Below are 20,525 nucleotides of genomic sequence, written 5' to 3'. Positions count from 1 at the left end.
TAATAAATGCCTATTATACGCCTGGCACCGCACTGGCTGGAAGGGTGCCCCCTTCTCCTCCAACGTCCCTCGCTTGTTGCATGTCCCTCCTGAATCTGTGCGCTCAGCAGGATAGGGCGACCTTCCCACACAGAGAGGGGTCACCCTTTGGCCAGCGGGTCTTCCAGGGGCTTTTTTTCCTTTGGGGGAAACCTGTAAACAGGTTCTCTCAGGTGCACTTCCTCCCTTGATGCCTTTCAAGGTGCAATCAGGAGAGGCGCCCCAAATGACTGTCATTTTCGAAGTCTTGGTACTTTGTTGAGCCACAGAGAGATAAGAGGCTTGGCCCTTGGTCACTGAGAAAGGTTTTTTCTGTTTGTTTTGTTTTTGACCCGGGGAGCACAGATGTAGCTGATATTGGTTCAGCCAGATCAAAGGTAAAGCTGCCAGTCCCCCTCCCTCGGTCCTACTCCCGCTGCACATCAGCATCCTGAGGGTCAGGATCGGCCAAGGCCTTCAGACACTCTTTGGCGACGTAAAGGGATTTAATGCTGAGGCCTTTTGGGTTTGGGATGGGAAGCAGGAGCAGAGTCCCCTGCCGTCTCAGTGTCTATGCTGACACCTCACGTAGGCTGTGCCTGTCCAAATAAGTTACTGCTGAGAGCGAAGGCCAAGGCATGTTGTTAGGGGCTCTGGGCGTGTTCGCATGGCCCGGAGGGGAAAGATAAGAGGGGAGGCAGAGATGCTCCCGACCGCGAGCCCGGCGGGTAGCCCCTCGTTACCTGAAGGCAGCACTGTGAGCACCGTATGCGGCGACTCGTCCGACGCGTGGCTGACCCACTTGCTCGGGCTGCCGTGGAGCTGCCACTCCACCACCCTGCACCAGTACCGCCCGGCATCCGCCCTCTGCACCTGACGAAGCTTCAGGACGAAGTCTGTGGGGGACGAACGGTAACAGTGCAGGCGCCTCCGGAGCGGGTCTTCGCCGTACTCCAGCAAGCTGTCATGCTGCAGGTGCACCAGCATCCTGCTTCCAGAATGTTCTCCGGCCCAGTACCATGTCACGGAGAACAGGGAGGCCGGGCCGCCCGCACTCTCCAGGCGGCAGTGCATGGCCACCTCTCCGTGCTCGGTAGCATTTTCTGTCCGGTGCACTTTGGAGACACGAACCTGACTTCCTAGGGAATGAAATGGGAGGAAGTTGGAGAGGAACCCAGACTCGTAGACTGGACACCTCCTCTGAAAAGCCCAGTTCTCGTTGAGGAGATGCCACCTTATAACCTTTGGATATGAGGTCCTTCATCTTTAACAGTTGTCTTTGACTTCTGTCCTTCCGTATTTGCTAGAACATTCTCTGCTATGAACCCAACCAGCCACTTCCAGCCTGCGGCCCTACCTCTTGTCCATCGAGAAAATAGAATTTTAAGTGCCAAACTAGATATGAACTTATTTGCTTCGTGCTGTTGGATCTCATCCCGTTCCCACGACATTCATTTAATTTTAAATCAACACTGGAGGTGACCAAACTGAGGCCGAGAGACCTACGCCACCCCGCCCACACTTAGGCCGCAGCTCTCCCAGACCAAGGCAAGGGGACGGAGCTCCTATTACGTTTTTAAAGATCTCCCGAGGGCGCGGAGATCCCCCCCAGTAGGCCATTCCCACCGTTAACTACCCTTCCTCGCCTTCTGTTGAGGCAGCCAAACGTTGAAAAGCAATTTCTGCACACATCCCTGTAGAGTTGTACAGTTTCTGTTCACAGTGGGAGAAATATGCTTCGTATTGCTCTTTCTCTGCCAAATTACAATCGAGCCCCGCCGGAATGACGTGGCTCATTATGACAGAGATCGGAAGGTAGGACTCACTGGGTAGCTCTGTGGGCCAGGCTGCCAGGCGGAGCAGCAAACCAATCAGAGGAAGCTTGCTCTCCTCCGAGCTTCCTAAAACCTCAGGATGATTCTCCCTAAGGCCCCCCCCCCTTTAGTGGGTTTCCAAGATCTACAGTCATTGTGTAGGTGACACTCTTCCTGGGACTCTAGGTCCTATTTTTTACCTTCCTGTGATCACTCCGAAGAACGGCTGCCCGAGAGAAGATGGCAATCCTACAGAAAGACGTGTGAGTATACTCGCGAGGTTTTTACCTGTGGGCCTGAGTTTCAAGACTGTCACACCTGATGTCTCTTCTCCAAGCTTGTACCCAGTGCCATTTGCAGACAAGAGCCACTCCTGCACCACGCAGCGATATCTGCCCTGATCGCTGTCTCCCACGTTCAGGACGTGCAGCTGAAACACGTCTTGGGAAACTTTCTCCGCGTGGAATTTTTGTTTTCTCTGAGGGGTGTGAAATTCATCTCCGTATTTCACGACGTTGGTCTGGTCCATTTCTAGGATCTTCAGCCAGGATGTGTTAGAGGAAATGGAAGAGAAATACCAAGTAACGGCCACCGGAAGGTTCCCGGGGGTCTGGGACAAGATGCGACAGTCCACGGCGGTGTTGGCGTTGATGGAGAGCTCTTGGACTTGACTGCTTGAATTCACTTTCAGCTCGCTCTCTAAATTAATAGAATGGAAACAGTCACTTTTTTGCTTTGTTAGAAAACAGAATTTCAAGGTAGAAGATACATATTAGAGGTCAAGGAGAGCAATACGGCCTCCGTCCCTCAGACGTGTGAATTCCCTCTCCAGCAGCCCACTGATTGCTCATTCCGCCTCCGAAAACTCTCTATCTCACAAAGCAGCCCATTCCATCTTCGGACAGAAAATTCTTTCTGATGTCGAGTTGAGTTTTACCTCTCTACAACTTCCACCCACGGGCCCTGGTTTTACCCTTGCCCAGGGGAAGGGGACAGGGAGGGTGGGGCAGTGAGGAAGAGTCACACAGAAGAGAGGAATCTCTCCCACACGACAGCGCTTCGGAATTCAAGCAAAGGCATCTTCTCTTCTGTAGCATTTTATAACTCAAATGGAGAGAAAGTTCTGTGTCTGTGTTCACTAACCAGAGTGCCCCTGGATGCTCAATTTGCCAGTCTAGTTGTGTGTGCCTTCAGGCTTCCTGGAGGAGATAAGCTCTGAACTAAGTTGCCAGGGTCAATAGGATTGAGACTGATGGAGAAAGGGTTAAGAAATTCCACACGGAGCAGAAGCAACTTGAACAAAGACTTTGAAAGTAGAGAAGACACGGAGTATCTGAGGAACTGCAAGTAAATTCAGTGTGGCTGGGGTTCAAATTCGAGATGGACAGTGGAAGGAGATGATGCTGGAAAGGCATAAAAGCACCGGATTATGAGGGACCTTGCAGGTGGCGCTCGGGGAGTTTGGATACGAGGTGAACTTGGAGGGGCTGTGGATGACCTCTACGCTCCATGACCCATCGACAAAGGGAATTATACTTGCCTGTAACCATAAACTCTCTAACTCTTATACATTAACACATTAATGTAAGTGGGTAAATATGCTCTAATGAAATTTACATGATCCATACCACTAAGGGAAGACAGTCCACACACTGAATGACTGGTAAGGCATGAGCGGTGACCGGTCTGAAAGGACGTCTCATGGCGAGAGCTGGCCCTAGAGGTCCCCTGCTGTGAGTATGGTACCCTTGGGTTGCTGACTGTGGGGACTTGTGGGAAGATGGGGAAGGGGCACAGAGTAACAGTTATTATTAGTCAGTGTGAACCATTTCGGTGTTGTAACAACCAGCATGCTCTTTCTGTGCATGCTAACTTAGTGTGAGCCTGGACGTCGCTTATATGTGGTGCTGACTTACGCAGGACAAACACAGGGAGAAGGTATTTCATGCTTTCATTCTACAACTTACCCAAAGTGGGAGTGATCTTTTTTTTTTTAAAGCAGGGATTAATTTCGAGGAGTCATTACCTGGTAAAGAGATGACTATCCTCAGCGGGTGAGAGACGGCAGAAGCCCTCGCGGGGCCATTCACGTGCAGGGAATTTCTGTCATAAGCTTCCACCTGACACCGATACACTCCCGCCTCTTCCTCGGTGGCATCGTGGATTAGGAGCTGAGAACGAAGCGAAGACTGTGAAACCTTCGTCTTCGTCTGGAATTGGGACGGGAAGTCTCCCCATTCGACGGTGCCGTTATGAGTGACTCGAAGCAGCTGGTGAAAGCCTGGAGACCCAGCCGGCTGGAACTGCCACGTCACGGTGAGCGGGACCTGGAGGCCGGAGTCGCCGGCCCCCACGACGCAGGACAGGTCAAAGGTGTTGGTTAATTTCACTTGCGGTTGACGGCTCATCAGACTAACTTGTAAACTTGACTCTGTGGGCAGAAACGCAAAACGTAATGCGTGATATGATTATCAAATCCAAGTACAGGACTGTCGGGCTCTCTAGGCACCACCTCTGCACACTGCAACATCAGTCGTTCTTCGGGAGTACCGAGTATTTGGGGGGCAGATGGTGATTCACAGTACAGTCTGTCCTGAATTCTGACTTCAATTTTCCAAAGTGGAACCTCTCCTCAGACTGTTCTCAGCAGCGACAACAAACAGGCAGTGTTTGTCCAGTCTGCCCCCGAGACAGCTGCCGCTGAGTGGGCCGGGCGCTCCCCAGGCCCGGCGGCCGCCTTCCCTCCCCCAGCTCAGGGGCGCTGCACATGCGAGAGAGACTGTCATCCCAGGGCTGCGGCTGTCAACGGCCTGAGTGGATGGGGCCCAGCTCCCCTCGGCACATCTCTTCTATGAGCCTACTCTAATTCATAGGATTTCGTGTTTAGCCTTGAATGACAACTTGCAAGTTGCACCCTAAAGATGATCTTTATGAAGATGAGTGAGCCCAGCCGGGCATGGCTCAGTGGTTGAACATGGACCTAGGATCCAGGAGATCGCAGTTGGATTCCCAGTTGGGGTGCATGCCCGGGTTGCGGGCTCCATCCCCAGTGGGGGGCGTGCAGGAGGCAGCCAATCAATGATTCTCATCATTGATGTTTCTCTCTCTCTCTCTCTCCCTTCCTCTCTCTGAAATCAATAAAGATATATTTAAAAACAAAACAAAAACAAAACATGAGTGAACTCTAGAGATTAATTGACAGATATGGTAGCCAAAGACTATGCTCTGTGTCCTGGGTACACATACCATAACTAGGGGATTCATGATGAGACACAATCAGATTCCACCTCATCGCACTGCAAAGGGAAGGGGCTGATGAATTGAAAGTTCAGAGAAGGATTTCTTTGACACTTACGCAGGGATTTTACAGTGACTGACATCTTCTGAGTCCAGCTCAGACCTCTGGCCTGGTTCCGGGTCCTCTCGGACACCCTGCACTCGTAGGCGCCACTGTCCGTGACCGTGGTGGAGGTGATCTCCAGCCGGAAGGTGGCCCAGTCCATTTTCTCCAGCCTTGGGCGGCCGTGGTTAGTGGGTTTCCCATAGGAGGCACCCAGTTGCATGATGCCATCCTGCTCCATGCCTGCCACAAACTCTGGCTGTGTCTGCCCCTGTGGCACATGCCACCAGTTCACGGACAGGAGACTTTCAGCTCCGTCTACCTTGCAGAGAAGGGTTAGTGTCTCTCCTTCCCACACAGCTTGCTGCCTGTTCTGGGCAGACACGACCACACTTCTTGCTGTGGATTACAGATTTCAGAAGAAAAAATTATTCCAAGTAAATGAAAAATTTTCTAAAACTCAGTGAGAGCTCATCAATTAGGACTTGACTGGTTCGTGACGAATTAGATCGGGCTGTTTACTCCTGTACACCTCAGGAAAAAAGACTCGCTAAACACTTAAACAGTGGAAACAAGACAGCAGAAAGACTATCACAGAGCGTATTTACACTTACGCAGTTTATAATTTGCCCTTATTTTTAGCAGCGTGTTACATCAGCCCTTCCTTAAGAACATCGAGTTGGGAAAACATCTGGCAATATTGTGTTAAATTAATTAGAGTGGGTGTATGACCCTGAAAGTAATGAAGCTGTTTATTTAAATTTTTAGTTTTTTGGAATTCAGGCTTGCACAGCTCAAAATGACCCTCCTCTCCCTGCTATCTTTCCCTAATTAGCATGTGTTTCGAACAGGGAAGGAGCATTGTTCATAGGATTTCTGTTCACAATACTGCCATTAAAAACAATTACTGGGGGGGAAAATACATATGTGCAGATATATTTCTCTTTTTCAAATTACATATAATATATGTATGGTGTTGGTTGAAGGGAGATCCTTCTTTTATCTAAACTACAGTGTAAAACTATAAATGTGAGTCTGGTTCCCAGGTGGGAAATTCAAGGTGAGTAGAAATGCAGACATTCATTCAACAGCCGCTTCCTGTGCAAGCCCTTGTCTTGGGTGCTCTGTGGGCACAGCAAAGATACCTCAGGAGCCCAGGCATCCGAGGCAGTCCAGCTTCAGGCTTAAGGCCAAGGTCCCCGGAGTCAGAATTATCTTGGGCAACACAGCTGACCTCTGTGAGCCTCAATTTTCTTTCCTGTAAATATAGGGGTAATAATAGCGCCCACCTTATCACATTGTTGAGAGAAGTAAACGAATGGCACACGCAAAGGGCTTAGCCTGGCTGACAAGGGAAAGTACCCAGTGGAAGTAGATCAGTCTTTACTGTTTTATGTATGTATGTATGTATGTTACAAAGGCGGAATGAAGGTTAATGTCTACAATTTATGTATATATACGTGTGTGTGTGTGCATATATGTACATGCAAACCTGTTTCCAAATTTTGGGTATTAAAGGTATGATTACACTTAAATTTTTTTTAAGTTAAAAATAGATTCATAACTGAAATTTAGAAATTAGAGAGAAAATTATTACTCATAATCTCACCACTCTGATATAACCATTATGATTAGTTTCAGCTGACATCAATTTTTTTTTTTTTTTTTTTTAAATGCGGGTGCCTTAGTTCATTTTGGTTATTACCGCTTCTTGGTAAGAAGTGTGGATAAGTTACACACTCACAGTGGTAGTGATGGGGAATTCAAGAAGTTAAAAAACTTTTTTAGCTTTAGATAGTTAATAGGCTTGGTAATCAATGCATGCAGAAAGTTATTGTCCCGGGGACTGGAATATATGCCTGGACCTGCCCTGACTCCAGGAGACCTGCAAGCAATTCACCCTTTGTGTCCAGGAGGACTGCAAGTGACCAAGACGGTGTCTGAGCCCCTGTGCTCCAGGGAGACAAAGTCCACTGCCCAGGATGCTGATAAAGAATCACCGGTCAGCCGATGGAGGGATGCTCGGAAAATGACCAGACTGCAGCTTTTATCTGATTAACCTTTTTCCCTGAATTCTAAACCCCTTACCTACTTTCTCCTGAATTCTAAACCCTTTGCCTACATTTTGCTTCTCCTTGTAAAACAGGTTGACTTGAAATGAGACGTAAGACGGTCTTTTTAGGGCACATAACTCGCCGTTTTCTCAGATCGCCGGCCATCTGAATTAACTGCCCATAAAGAGACAATCCTTGTCTCTACTTATTGGCTCTGGTAGTGACAGGCAGCATGAACACTGACTTTTCTGGTTTCCACAGTGAGTGCTCCCTTCTGTTTAAAATGTTCATAGAATGATACAACTCTGCTCATATTTCAAATAATGGTTTGACTTTTATTTTTTTATTTTTAGAGAGAGGAGAAGGGGTAGAGAGAGAGCGACACATCAACTGGTTGCCTACCATACGAACCCACAACCTGGGCATGTGCCCTGACCAGGAATCGAACCTGCCACCTTTCGGTGTACAGAACAACACTCTAACCAAGCGAGCCGCACCAGCCAGGGCTTGGCTTGGCTTTTAAAACTGAGTGCTCAATAGGATCTTTAATATATTTGCTAAATTATTTTTCTGTCTACATACTGGGCCCAGTTTGGAGTCCAGTCTAGACAAAGAACTGCACTTGGCTTTAGAAGACCACCCTACTGATAGGCTTAGGATCTGTACACCACCAAGTACACCTATAGGCCCCTTTGGCACAAATCCCCACATTCTGGGTTGAAGAAAGGTCACAGATATGCTCCAGGGGAACTTGAAATGCACAAAGCAGAGATTTAGCTTTGTGTAAATATGTAAACCTCCTACATAGTTTTCCCTGATTCCTAGAAAGTTAGACCAAATGTTTGGTGTGAAAACTAACACCAACGCGCCTCCCGGCTTGGCTCTCGGGCCGCAGCTTCCTTGTCTTCATTCCTAGCAAGCGGGGCGATGAAGAAAAGCGTGAAAGGGAAATTGATCTATCTTTGGAGATGCTTCCAATGAGCAAGGATATCTTTATTTTTAGTTTGTTTTTGTTTTTGATTTTGCTTTTGGGCAAATAAATCTTTCTAGACTTTGAATTTACTACTTGGCCCGGAGAATCCTAATACAGTCAGCCCTCTATACCCATGGGTTCCTCATCTGCAGATTCAACCAACCATGGGTGGAAAATTTTATACACATAAAAAGTTATTATTGCTGCTGACGTTACTACAGAGTTAGGCCTAAGATGGTGGCATCTGGATTGAACATGTACAGACCTTTTCCTTGTCGTTACACCCTAAACAATGCAGAATAGCAACCACTTACATAACATTTACATTGTATTAGGTATAATAAATAATCTAGAGATGATTTAAAAGTATACAGGTGTGCATAGGTTACGTGCAAATACTGTGCTGTTTTATATAAGGGACTTGAGTATCCATGGACTGTGGTATCTGCGGGGGTTCTGGGACCAATCCCCGTAGACACCGAGGGACCACTGTATTAGTTGTGTATTTGTCTGTTTTCTCTTCACACAAAAAGCACTGACTATTCAAGCATGTTTAAGGTCCACCAACCTTCATAAACCAAACGAGAGCTGAGTGGCCTTTCCAGTCTCATGCCCCCAGATACTCAGACCCATTGGACGGGTGTCTCGCCACATCACAGCAAAAGGCAGGGAACAGCTCCCGCACACTACGCCCTCTCCCCCTTCACGCCTCACCCTGAGCTACGCTTTCACGCAGAATTAAGACTTGGGATCGGTCCCTATGTCTGCTTAAGATAACACAGGATTGACTAACGGCACCTGAAAGATGTGGGAGGAGTGTGGGGGTGTAATGTGGGTGTTCCTGCCCCAGGAAGAAGGCAAAGTGGAGCTTTTTCCTCTTAACCTACTCACATCACACACACAACAAAAGAAGACAGAGGGCTTCATTCATACAGTGTTCTCTGCTTGAAGAACAGCCCCACCCCCGTGATGTATAAAACGTAGGGCTAACGGCAAACAGAATCAAAGAATCTAGGCCAGCAAGAAAGGATTTCAGGGCAATCTAACTGTACGTCATTATTTTACATGTGAGGAAACTGAGATCGAGAGACATAAAGTGGAGTATCCACAGTCATGACCGATTTAATGGCTCAAGAATGGGCCTCAGGTCCTCGGCTAGTTTGGGTGTTTTCCTTTACTTCCCCTCTAAGTGATCTGATTGACACCTGACTCTTCAGGAGACCTCCACCTCGCCCAAGAGGCTTCCTATATGAATGGAGGGGAGGATCTGAAAGCAGCCGGATCCGTCTGGCCTGACTTCACATACCTGCTGGCCCCCTCAGGCGCACGGGGCTGTCTGGGGACTGCTTTCTCCGAAGCTCTTGCCAGGAGCCCATCCGAGCTCTTGCCATCTCTGCCACTGCGCATCTGTAGGCACCTTCATCCTCCGGGCCTGCAGCAAAGATCTTGAGAGAGAAAGCCCTGGGGCTTAACTTGGAAACCTGGAGTTGTCCTTGACTGGCCCTCTCTTCGTAGTCTTTCTTCAGGCCCAGGACTCCGCCAGCGTCAATGCGGGCCACTTCAATACCGTTGAAGAACCAAGTGCCCTGAAGCTGCGGGTCCCGGCCGCCGCCCGCTACCAGGCACACCAGTTCTAAGGGTTTCCCTTCAGTAAACGTGCTCTCAGCCGTAATGTTCACTTGAAAATCTCTCACTAGGAAACAAAAGCAAGGCAGGTGTTTAGAGAGGCCGCTGCAGAGAGAGATGACAGCCCTGTAAGGACAGGACAGGAATTGAGTGTCATATGGGGGTTCAGTTCTAAGGAGGAGATAAGCCAAAGAAATGCCTAGGATCAAAAACGCCCTTGACTGTTTTTTAAATCACACAGAAAGAACAGCATACCTGTTTTCTGAACGCAATCCTATTAAGCAGGATGCATACATAGATATATAAAGTATACAGTAATGTGTTTTTAAAATATAAAATATTTTATACCATGTTCAATTACTAGAAATTGTGATGTCTTATTCTACATTTTGGCTGAGAATATCTAATGGAATTTTCCTAAGTTAAAAGCACATGTGATATATGACAAGTCTACAACTAATATCATTCTTAACAGTGAAAAGCTAAAAGCTTTTCCTCTAAGATCAGGAGTAAGACAAGAATGCCCACTCTTACCACCTCTGTTCAACACAGCACTAGAAGTCGTAACCAGAGCAATTAGCCAGAAAAAAATAAAATAAAATAAAATGCATCCAAATCAGAAAAAAAGTAAAATCATCTGTTTGCAGATGGCATGATCTTATACATAGAAACCCCAAAAGACTCCACCCAAAACCTGTTCAACGAAAGAAACAATCAACGCCATGAAGAGACGAGCTACAAAATGGGAGAAAATATTTGCAAACCATATATCTGATAAGGGGTAATATCCAAAATATATAAGGAACTCATACAATTCACTAGCAAAACAAAACAAAACAAAAACAAAAAAACCACCAACAAATCACTTGATTTAAAAAAAATGGGCAAAGGGCCTGAATTGACATTTCTCAAAAGAAGACATACGAATTGCCAACAGGTATATGAAAAGGTGCTCAGCATCACTAATCATCAGTGAAATGCAAACCAGAACCATGAAGTATCGCCTCACATGTATTAGAATGGCTCTTACTAAAAAGATAAAGGTAACAGGCGCTGGTGAGACTATGGAGAGAAGGGAACTCTTGGACAGTGCCGGTGGGAATGTAAATCGGTATGGCCATTATAGAAGACAGCGTGGAGCCCCCTCAAAAATGAAAACTAGAACTCTTCCACAAAAGTTTAGAAGAAAACAAAGTTATCCCATAAATACCCACTTCCAGCGTATTAATTTTCTAAGAAGATAATCACCTGCCGGCTGGATCCTCAGAGCCGTTTGATCGGTCTGCTTTTTTGCGATGAAAGTCCAGGTTTCGTCAGGATCCTGAATCCACTCAGTCGCCTCACAGAACAGCCGGCCTTGATCCGAGGGCCGCAGGCTCCCGATGGACAGCCTGAAGGTAGCGGCCCCAAGCTTGTCGAGCCGCACGTCACCGAGCGCGAACCTCTCTGCGTATGAGGGCCCAGGGATCAACGTGAAATCTTTGGAGAGGGAAATAATCGTGGTGGCTGGACTCGCTCCATCCTGCATCAGGTACCAGGCGACAGACAGGTGGGTATGCTGAGCTGTGGCTTTGGCTGCCTCACAGGTAAGTTCTAACGGCTCACCTTCCTCCTTACTGAGGGTCTGGGAGCTCATGACGGCAGAGAGCGTGTCTGGGATAACTGGAAGCAAAGCAATAGCAATAATTGGCCCAATATCTGTCAGACTAGCCTTCTGAGATGAAGATGACACCCCAACCCACCATCTGTAAAGCATACACTTTGCGTTTCTTTTCCAGTAGCCGTATGCATTCCCTGTTGGCCATGCAGACGCTGGCTCACTGATGGACTGACCCTGACTTTACATTTTTAGCATCGGCTGTAACCAATTTTGCTACTTGGACACAGAGTATTTAAAGGGGAAAGCCCTGGGAGCTAGAAGACCTAGATTCTGATTCTAAATCTGTCCCCATTTGACTACATGAACTGGAGCAAGTCACTTCGCTTCCTTGGGCCTTAACCTGCCCCTTTATAACATAAAATTCGGAAACAATCTGTTGTTATCTGTGATTCAGAGATAAAATGCAACCCTTACAAAAGTTTTGATAACCATCCCACTACCCATTCTCTCCGTCCTCAAAGGAAATGACAGAGCCTAAGTTCAGATGAAGGCGACACTTAGATTCTATCAACGAATATTTACTGAGCATCGACTCAGGGCTAGCCACTTGGGCAAGGGACTGAGATGAACATTCTCTACTCCTGGAGCTCAGAGTGAGGTAGGAGAGAGTTGCAGAAGGAGCCAAGCACCACGTAAACGGGTGAGTGCTGATAATAGCTCCTCTTGAGCACAGCATCACGAGGAAACAAAGCTGGATACTGCCTGAGACAGTCAGGGCAGGTTTCACAGCACAGGTAATGTCTAAACAGGGTCCTGGAGTATATGTAGGAGTTTATGAGGCTGAAAAAGGGGTGATCAGATATTCTAGGCAAAGGGACAAAAATGGTAATTGCAAGAACTATCACCCTCTCCCTTTAGGTAAATATGCTAGAGAATGGTAGTTTGAAAATAAGCATTTCCAAGTTAATGATGTCCCACCTATGGTATCAACACCAGCTCTTATCAAGTTAATGTTCTGCCTCCAGGAGAAGACATAACATGGTGAAAACTCTCAAGGCTTTGACTGATGCTGTTGCTATGATCAACTTACTGGTAGCTGTAGATAAGGTCTTGGGAAGACCACAAACTATCTCAACCTTCATGGCAAAGTTGACTGGATAAACTGAGAGATTTAGAGAATACGAAATACCAGTTTGTGACAAATCTCACAAATGGTGGGCTCTTTTGCCAAAGCAAACAGCACAATATAAAGCCAGGTCTCACTGCAAGGCCTTGTGACGACGGAGACTCTGGCTTCTGGGGCTGGCTGGCAGGGGAAGGCGCACAGCTTACCAATTAGAGCAGTCTTTGCACTGTAACTCCCATAGTATGTTCCGTCAGTGTTCGGTGTGTGACACTCATAGTCACCAGAATCCTTCGCCTGGAGCTTTGAGATGTGCAGCAAGACCGAGTTGCCCCGGACCCTCTCCACGTAGATGTCCCTGCTCTGCACCCGCGGAGCATATATGGCGTAAGAGAAATCGGCCTCTTTGGTGCTAATGATCTGGATTTCTCGGGCCGGGGCTGCCGGCAGGTAAACGGACCACTGGAAATGCTGCTCGGCAGGTCCCTGGTGGCCGGTGACATTGCAGCCAATGCTGACAGGGTACCCTTCGGCTCGGAACAGCGGTCCTTTCTGAACTGTTACTTCTCTCTGGCCAATGCTGAGCTTAGCTTGCAAGTGGGAGAAAGAAAGGGGGTTAAAGTAGATCAGTGTCCCGGTTCCCACCGTGCCGCCTTCTGCGGCTCCCTGCGTTACAATTCCAGCAAATGAGATTGCTGGTTATTAGCTATAATCAACTCAGGTGTTCAACACTTCCTTTAGGCCCAGGAGCAGCAGAATGGCTGGGGGAGTCAATTGTGCTTTTATAATTTTAGCTTCCATCATAACCTCTAGTCTCTGTTAAAAGCGAGTCTAGCCCTGGTCAGTTGTGGCTCAGTTGGCTGGGCATCGTCCCGTGCACCGAAAGGTTGCTGGTTCAGTTCCCAGTCAGGGCCCATGTCCAAGGTGTGGTCTCAGTCCCAGGTAAGGGTCGTGCAGGAGGCAGCCAACGAGGTATCTCTCTCTCTCTCTGTCTCTCTCTGTCTCTCTCCCCCTCTCCCTTCTTCTCTGAAAACCAATAAAAACTCTTTTAAAAAAACAAGTCTAGCTTCATCCATGTAAGATGTCTCCCATGAGACATATGTGCTTATCTAAGCGCACTTATTTTCAAGTAAATACGATGTATGATGATTCACCTGTACATTATTTTTTGGGAAAACTCAGCAGGTAGTTCCCAAGCCTCAAATTCCTGGGTGGCCTTTCTCTCAGATGTGGTTGCTGGAGAGACAGTCTCCAGCCCTACTCATGGGGTCATGCTTTTTCCTGTGGGTTGGTTGGAACTATTTGTGGCTCCTGGCCACATCTGGTACAAGATCAGCTAAAATTAGCATCTAAAGACATAGATACTGTGGAGGGGCTTTTGTATTGTAATTTTGTAAAGAGCCCCTACCGCTTTATTGAAAAGCTTCATAAAGATGCCTGTCAAGTCCAGCAGGATCTGGAATCAGAATTTATTTTAGTTCTTTCCTTACCCCAAGTTTTCATGTGGGACCACTATGGAAGAAAGTTTTCCTGTTGGGACAAATCTCATGTATTAGATTTAAAGGAGAAAACATTATTAAATAGTAACATTTCCTCTGAGATACACATTTTCAAAATCAAGCATTTTGCAGAAATTACAATGAGTTTACTCATGTATTATGTTAATATTAAAGGCTAGTTCGTGCTCCGGAAAGAAGGAAAAACAGATGACAGAGAGGCTACAAGGGTGAGCCGGACCTTTCGCGAGGGCCGAGGGCCAGCAGAAGGGGAGAAGGCGCCGGGGACGTCAGGAGAGGTCACGAGTCGGGGGAGCTAAGCTGAAGGAATGAACAGAATGGGGCCATAAGAAGATATGGAAGAAGCGAGCATCTGCTGGATGTTTTTACTCTCCTGGACAAAGAGCGAAGGAGACTGAAGGGAAAACAGTGAGAGAAAGGAAAAATGACATTCAAGAGACCATTAGGCTGAGTATAGAAATTTTGGAATGAAAACAATTCTGATAGAAGGGGGCTAGAGAAAAATGGGCAGAAAGGGTAGTCACCAGATATAGTCAACTAAAAAGTGCACATGTGTGTGCTCAATGCAAAACTGAAAAACAAACATCCAACCAATCAACCAGCCACCCACATTTCTAGTAATAATTTAAAATACACTATTGTATTCATAAATCCCAATTTTATACTTATTTTATATTTACATTATGCCTAGAAATAGAAGTTAGACCATCTGAGAAATTTTTAAATTATTACTTACCAAAAAAATTATACTACAGAGGCAATTGAGGACATTTTCAGCAATGCCAGCCAGTCTTAGACGTGCATCTTAGGGAAACACGTGCCCTGTGCATCGGGCTTGCCCGTGGAAGAACATCCGTAGCTGTGCGGTTTATTATAGCCCCATACGAGACACCACCCCTTTGCCCATCAACAGTAGAATAGATGAATTCAGTACATTCATAAAATGCAATAGTTGCAACAATGTGAATAACTGTATTTAATAAAAGGTGCAAAATACTTTTGAATCTTTTTGGCTATATAGCGAATGATTCTACTCCTTATAAAGTTTTAAAACAGGCAAAACTAGACTGTATTGTTTAGTGATGCAAACATAAGGGGTAAAAAGATTTTTTTAAAAAGAAAAGAAAAGCAAGGAAGTGGTTATCATGAAAGTCAGAAAGGTGATTTTGTGGGGGGAGGGCCGTGACCAGGATGGGACACATGGCAGGGCAGGTGGGTGCTTCTCGGGTCTTAGCAATGGTCTATCTATTTCTGGACCTGGGCTGTGATTACACGGATTTTACTTGTTACTTATTTGTTCGACGGCGCATTTATGTTCTATTACCTTTTCTTTTGTGTTGTAGGCCACAATAAAAATGTCTTTTAAAAATACGGTTTCTGAGGTGCGTACCACTAACCTGTTTACATCAGGGCATGTTTCCACGATGTTATTTTTGGTTGCTAGGCAACCCTTCGTCCACATTTTCAGGGAGACAGGTATCGCATTTAAAACATTTCACCGCGGCCCGGCCGGGCGAAGCCAGAGAGAGGATGACTGATGGAGCAAGGCCCGAGCAGAGGCGTGAGGGCAAGAACGTGACCGGGGTGGCGCTGCTTTCTTGGAAAAGCAAGCGACATGGTGGAGAGGTTCCATAAGTACCTTTGAGGTGGAAAGGAATGGCTGGTGGAGGTCAACTGAGATGTCTATGCATTGGGATCCTCCTCTGAAATGTCCTATTATAAACACATTCTCCGTGGGATACAGTGCACATATCTCTCCTCCCCTCTTTTAATGGACAGAGGGTTAGACACCCTGACACGGCAGCTCAAAGTCTCACTGACCGACGGGCACACAGCTGGGCCCGGACACGCCACACTGGGGTCATGCTTTTGAAACGGGAAGAATTCCTTGATGGTATTGGCTTTTTCCAAAACCATGACCGGGATTGCCAAATTCGCCATTTCAGTACTATTTGAATGGAAGCTATCAGGTTGAACCACATAAAATGGCTCATATTGGCCATTGTTGATGCACAAAAACAGCAACTCCAAATGATTCCACCTTATAAAAATACCTACCTGGAGAACATGGAACACAACACACAACTCCTGTCTTTACACACAGAAAAACAAACCTAAATGCATGGAGTCTGGGACAGCTTCCACCCAGAAATTAGTAGAATTTTTTTTTTTTAATGAATAGTTTTAGTAAGACAAACAATATCCCTACCCCAAGACCCTCCCATTTTAATGGCTTTTGTTGGTAGGGCATCTAGTCAGGTAAGGGCTAAGTCCAAGAGCTCATTTACCCGTAACATTGACTTCATCTAGCACCCTATTATAACAGGATTAAGCAGTCCTTATATTTACTAAAAATATAAATAAATTAGGACAAAGTCTATATTTGCTAAACAATGCAATGGATGGATTGGTCACTACTTAGTTAATGTCCTTCATTTCCCCTCGATACCCATGATGACTAATAGCAGCTTCCTACATTTTTTTCAAGTTACTTCCTGATTTATGTGTTCTTCACATAAAAACTGTGGTTCTATACAAAATTAGTGCTGAGGATGAGTCAGAATTTAGGAGAAATATAGTACCCAGGATAGGTCATTGTTTAAAAGGGTTAAAGAAAAGCTTTTCCAGCTTCCCCATTTTAAACCACAATTACCAGTTTCTTTCCCTCCAGACCTTCCAGCCTGCTCAAAAAAAAAAAAAAAAAGAGAGAGAATCTGCAATTGTCTGACTTGTCCAACAATACGTCCAGCTTCCCCCTACACGCAAGCAAAACACACACTCCAAATTCACAAAGCAAATACACTCAAGAATCACACTCAGACACCTGAACAGGACAAACAGGAACACACCAGCCAACAACCCCCAAAGGATCCCACCAGTCCACTGAGCCCTCGATGTCCCCAGGCCAGTCACCTGGGCACGGGTCACCCAGCAGCTGGTCCCAGTCATCTTTCGGCAGGCCACCTCTCACCACATCAAGCCCCGGATCTGTCCTTACTTCCCACTATCCAGTGTCCCTTGAACATGAGCCCAGTTCACCTCAAGCCAGTGTTTATTAAACACCTCCTTGGCCGAACGCCACACTCTTTTTGTGTGTTAGCCACAGCCCTGGTCACACTGACTGTAATTTCTAGTTCCCTTATGGTTCTAGTCATTCAAGTCCCTTCACTAACTCAATCCAGCCTCTGTAAAGCAGCAGGTCTTAACCTTGGGTCCACATATGGGATTACAGAGTCCGTAAACCTGGGTGAAAACAACCCCAAACACCCTATATTCTTATGTTCACTAATCTTCATGGAAATTTAGTATTTCCTTCAGTCATGAATGTAGACAACAAACCGTAAATATTTTCACATCACGTTCTGGTTGTTGCAAATATCTTGAAATATTGTTGATATTCATTAGTACTCTGAAGTTTGGTGGTTAATAGGCCACCAAAGAAACAAGTAAGTGACTACATAACAATCTAGTTAAAAACATTTGGGCCCTGCCTCAGTTAGTTGGAGTGTCATCCCGTATACAAAAAAAGGTGGCGGGTTTGATTCCCGGTCAAAGAACACATCCAGGTTGTGGGTTCAATCCCCAGTCGGGGCATGTTTGGGAGGCAACCAATTGATGTTTCTCTTTCACATCTATGTCTCTCTCTCTCTCTTCTCTCTCTCAAATCAATTTAAAAATATTTTGATAACTGTATTCCAATATGATTGATTCCCCTGGAATCCTTTGTATTTTATTTTATGCATTTAAGAAATTAGTCTGAGATGGGGTCTATAAGCTTTGCCACACGCTAAAGGAGCCCATTGCACAGATTAGTGCCTGCTCCCTGCTCTACCTACTCTGGAACGATGTCATTCCCTCCCCAGATCACCTGTTCTTCTGTTCACCTTCAAGCTTCCCTTTCCTCCCCCGTGTTCCAGCATGTACAAATGCCCCTGGGCCAGCTAAGGCCCCAGCATACATTCCTCAGCAAAGCCAAGTGCACCTCCCTGCCCCTTCTCAGTCTCTCAGTAGGCAGCTCCCACTTCAGCCCAGGTGAAATCCAGAACCTTCTTTTAGCTTAGCCTAAAACTACTAAGTTTACTAAGTGCTCTCATGACCTTTCCTTCTACCCCCAAGCACGCTTATCTATCAAGCTCCAGCATCAGGCAAACCGTACGATCTCCTCCGGGCCTGGAGAGCTGAGCCTCTTACTGTCTCCAGGGATGGGCTAGCCCAGGAAGACAAGGTGAAGGCAGAGCCAGCAAAACTGCAGACAAAAGCCGAAAAGTGCTGCCAACACCAGAGAAGTGTGGCCTCGTTTATCCTGCAGAAACCAAACTGTCCTGTTTCCATCACCCCACGGCCCCTGTGCCAAGAGAAACATGCAGGATGACACTTACCCAGAAAGAGAAAGAAAGATGCCACACGTGGGATGCGTGCCATTGGGGCCAGGGCAGAGCTCTCCTGGTGGTGTCACTGAAGTTGTGCAGATGCCAAGTGACAAACGCTATGTTCTCACTATGAAGGCAAAGAGGAAGCGTGCGGTTTTCAGCCCACTGAGACACAGACGTGGCTTGCAAAAGCAAAACTGGTTGCATCACGGTTCTTTGCTAATTGCTCCAATTTGGATGTGAAAAGGTGATCTTCGTGGGTCAGTCTATGTTTATACAGATAAAAATAAGAAAATATAGGCCTCATCCTGGCTAAATATGCATCAGTAGGTAATCACAAGGGAATTTAAGTAAACAGAATATAAAAATCAAGCAGAAATGTTTTCTTAGCTCTGACCTCTCCTCCCATCATAGGAGAGAAATGGGAGAGGGCCCCTGGAGCACATGAACCTCAGGGGACAAGAGGTGACAGTGATGACGGCAGGATCTGGGGACAGGCTGCCTGGGTTTGTACACAGGCTCTACTTTTAATAGCTGTGTGATCTTAGAAAAGTTAATTAACCTTTTCTAACCCTCATCTATAAAATAGTATGTATCCCATCAGATTGCTGTGAGAATTGAATGAATTTACTTAAAACATTTAGAACAATGTCTGGTTCATGGCTAAGTGCTAAGTAAATGTCAGCCACCATCATTTGACATTCACGGGACTCTTCTTCTGGGCACCAAGGATGGCGGGGGAGAGCCTAAAAGCTGGCACTGAACTCTGGCCAACTTAATCCAACCCTAGTCTTAGAAGGCAATGGGTAAGCTCACTGAGAACTAGTTCCTAGGTCAAGTCTACATTTAGATAGGCCAATAGCAAACCGGCCCACTTCAGGCAGGTCCCTGGCTCGACCCACCCATCCAACAATGTTTTAATACTTCAGTGTTCTGGGTGCTCCGGTAGGTTGTGCACCTACAAAGGTGTTGGCAACCCGGTCTTGGTTCTCAGGAAATTTCTACTTCCTCGGATGATCAGAATTCCACATTGAAAGCACAACGATAAATTTGGCACCGAAAGTGAATGGGGGAAGTTGGTGGGCAGCAGGGACCGGCAGGATGGGCTGGGCTGGGTCAAATGAAACACCTCGGGAGGAAAGGGGCCAGGCACAGCTGGGGAGACGCCGTTTGGCATGAATAATGTCACACCAGCTGTGCCCTCCAGTTGGAGTCAAGTTCGAGGCTGGAGTGAAGCGAGAAGGGTCTAGAGAGGCAGGCTGGGCCATGCAGGCAGGCCTAAGAGTTGGGCTTTTACTCTGTAGCAAAGGGGAGCTATTGAAAGTGTGTTTCTTTGTTTGTTTGGCAGAATTGTCTGGTTGGATTTTCCTGGGAAGCTAATTTCTTTGTTGCGTATTGCGAACTAGTTGTAAGATGAGGGAGACAAGGCCAGCTACAAGGTTTTTGCAGTTTTCTGCATGAGTCATGATGGAGGCCTGAGTTAGGGCGTTTAACATACAGACAGAGGAGAGAGACATGAAGGAACCAGATTCTTGCCGGAGCAGCCGCTGTAGCAGCAGCACCCTCCCAGGTGCGAGAGATGCGCACGGAGTTCAAGCCTCTCAGGAGCTTGTCTGTGACGGTGGAGCTCGGCAGAGGTGAGCGGAAAATAGGAACATGACCAGCTATCACACAAGGGAAATCAGGCGAGGTCCCCTAGAAGACATACAACTAAAGAGATCCGGACACTTGCAAGAGGGAAAGAGAATATCTCATTTGGAACAACGGGAAAAAGGCTTGGGGGATGAAAGGAGAGGAAGGGCCCCTGCCTGCCAAGAACTTGGGCTCTAGTTTAGTAAACAACTGTAGATAAGAAATAGTAGCCATAAAAGGCAGCATGTGTTGGGGATCCATCCGATTTATGGTTCTGGCAAGAAATACCTTGGGAACTAACAGGCTGGAGCGACCACTGCAGGCAGAGGGCAGCCACAGGTCATTCGGAAAAGGCTGGATTTAAGCAGGTCCTTAGAGACCTGGTATGATTTCAATAGGCAGAGAAGCGAGGGAAGGCCGTTCTAGTCGGGAGAAATGAAATTACAAAGATACAGAGG

The 20,525-nt window shown here is 46.6% G+C and overlaps 1 protein-coding gene across 1 annotated transcript in view; it reads right to left on the bottom strand.

Moving 5' to 3' along the window:
* Nucleotides 1-19,725, bottom strand: part of CD101 (CD101 molecule) — a 23,428-nt gene extending 3,703 nt beyond the window's left edge. The window contains exons 1-8 of the mRNA XM_016223363.2: nt 18,445-19,725; nt 12,758-13,138; nt 11,074-11,487; nt 9,506-9,892; nt 5,188-5,571; nt 3,859-4,263; nt 2,121-2,531; nt 762-1,157 (exon numbers count right to left, since the gene is read on the bottom strand). Of these exons, the coding sequence (XP_016078849.2) occupies nt 762-1,157; nt 2,121-2,531; nt 3,859-4,263; nt 5,188-5,571; nt 9,506-9,892; nt 11,074-11,487; nt 12,758-13,138; nt 18,445-18,487 (2,821 nt within the window). The 5' untranslated portion in view covers nt 18,488-19,725. The remainder of the gene's footprint in view (nt 1-761; nt 1,158-2,120; nt 2,532-3,858; nt 4,264-5,187; nt 5,572-9,505; nt 9,893-11,073; nt 11,488-12,757; nt 13,139-18,444) is intronic.
* Between the last annotated feature and the right edge of the window lie 800 nt (nt 19,726-20,525).

Source organism: Miniopterus natalensis, chromosome 19, assembly GCF_054644295.1.
Source record: "Miniopterus natalensis isolate mMinNat1 chromosome 19, mMinNat1.hap1, whole genome shotgun sequence".
Taxonomy (NCBI): Eukaryota; Metazoa; Chordata; class Mammalia; order Chiroptera; family Miniopteridae; genus Miniopterus; species Miniopterus natalensis.
The sequence above is the reverse complement of the archived record's forward strand: the minus strand, read 5'-3'. Positions and strand labels throughout refer to the sequence as shown.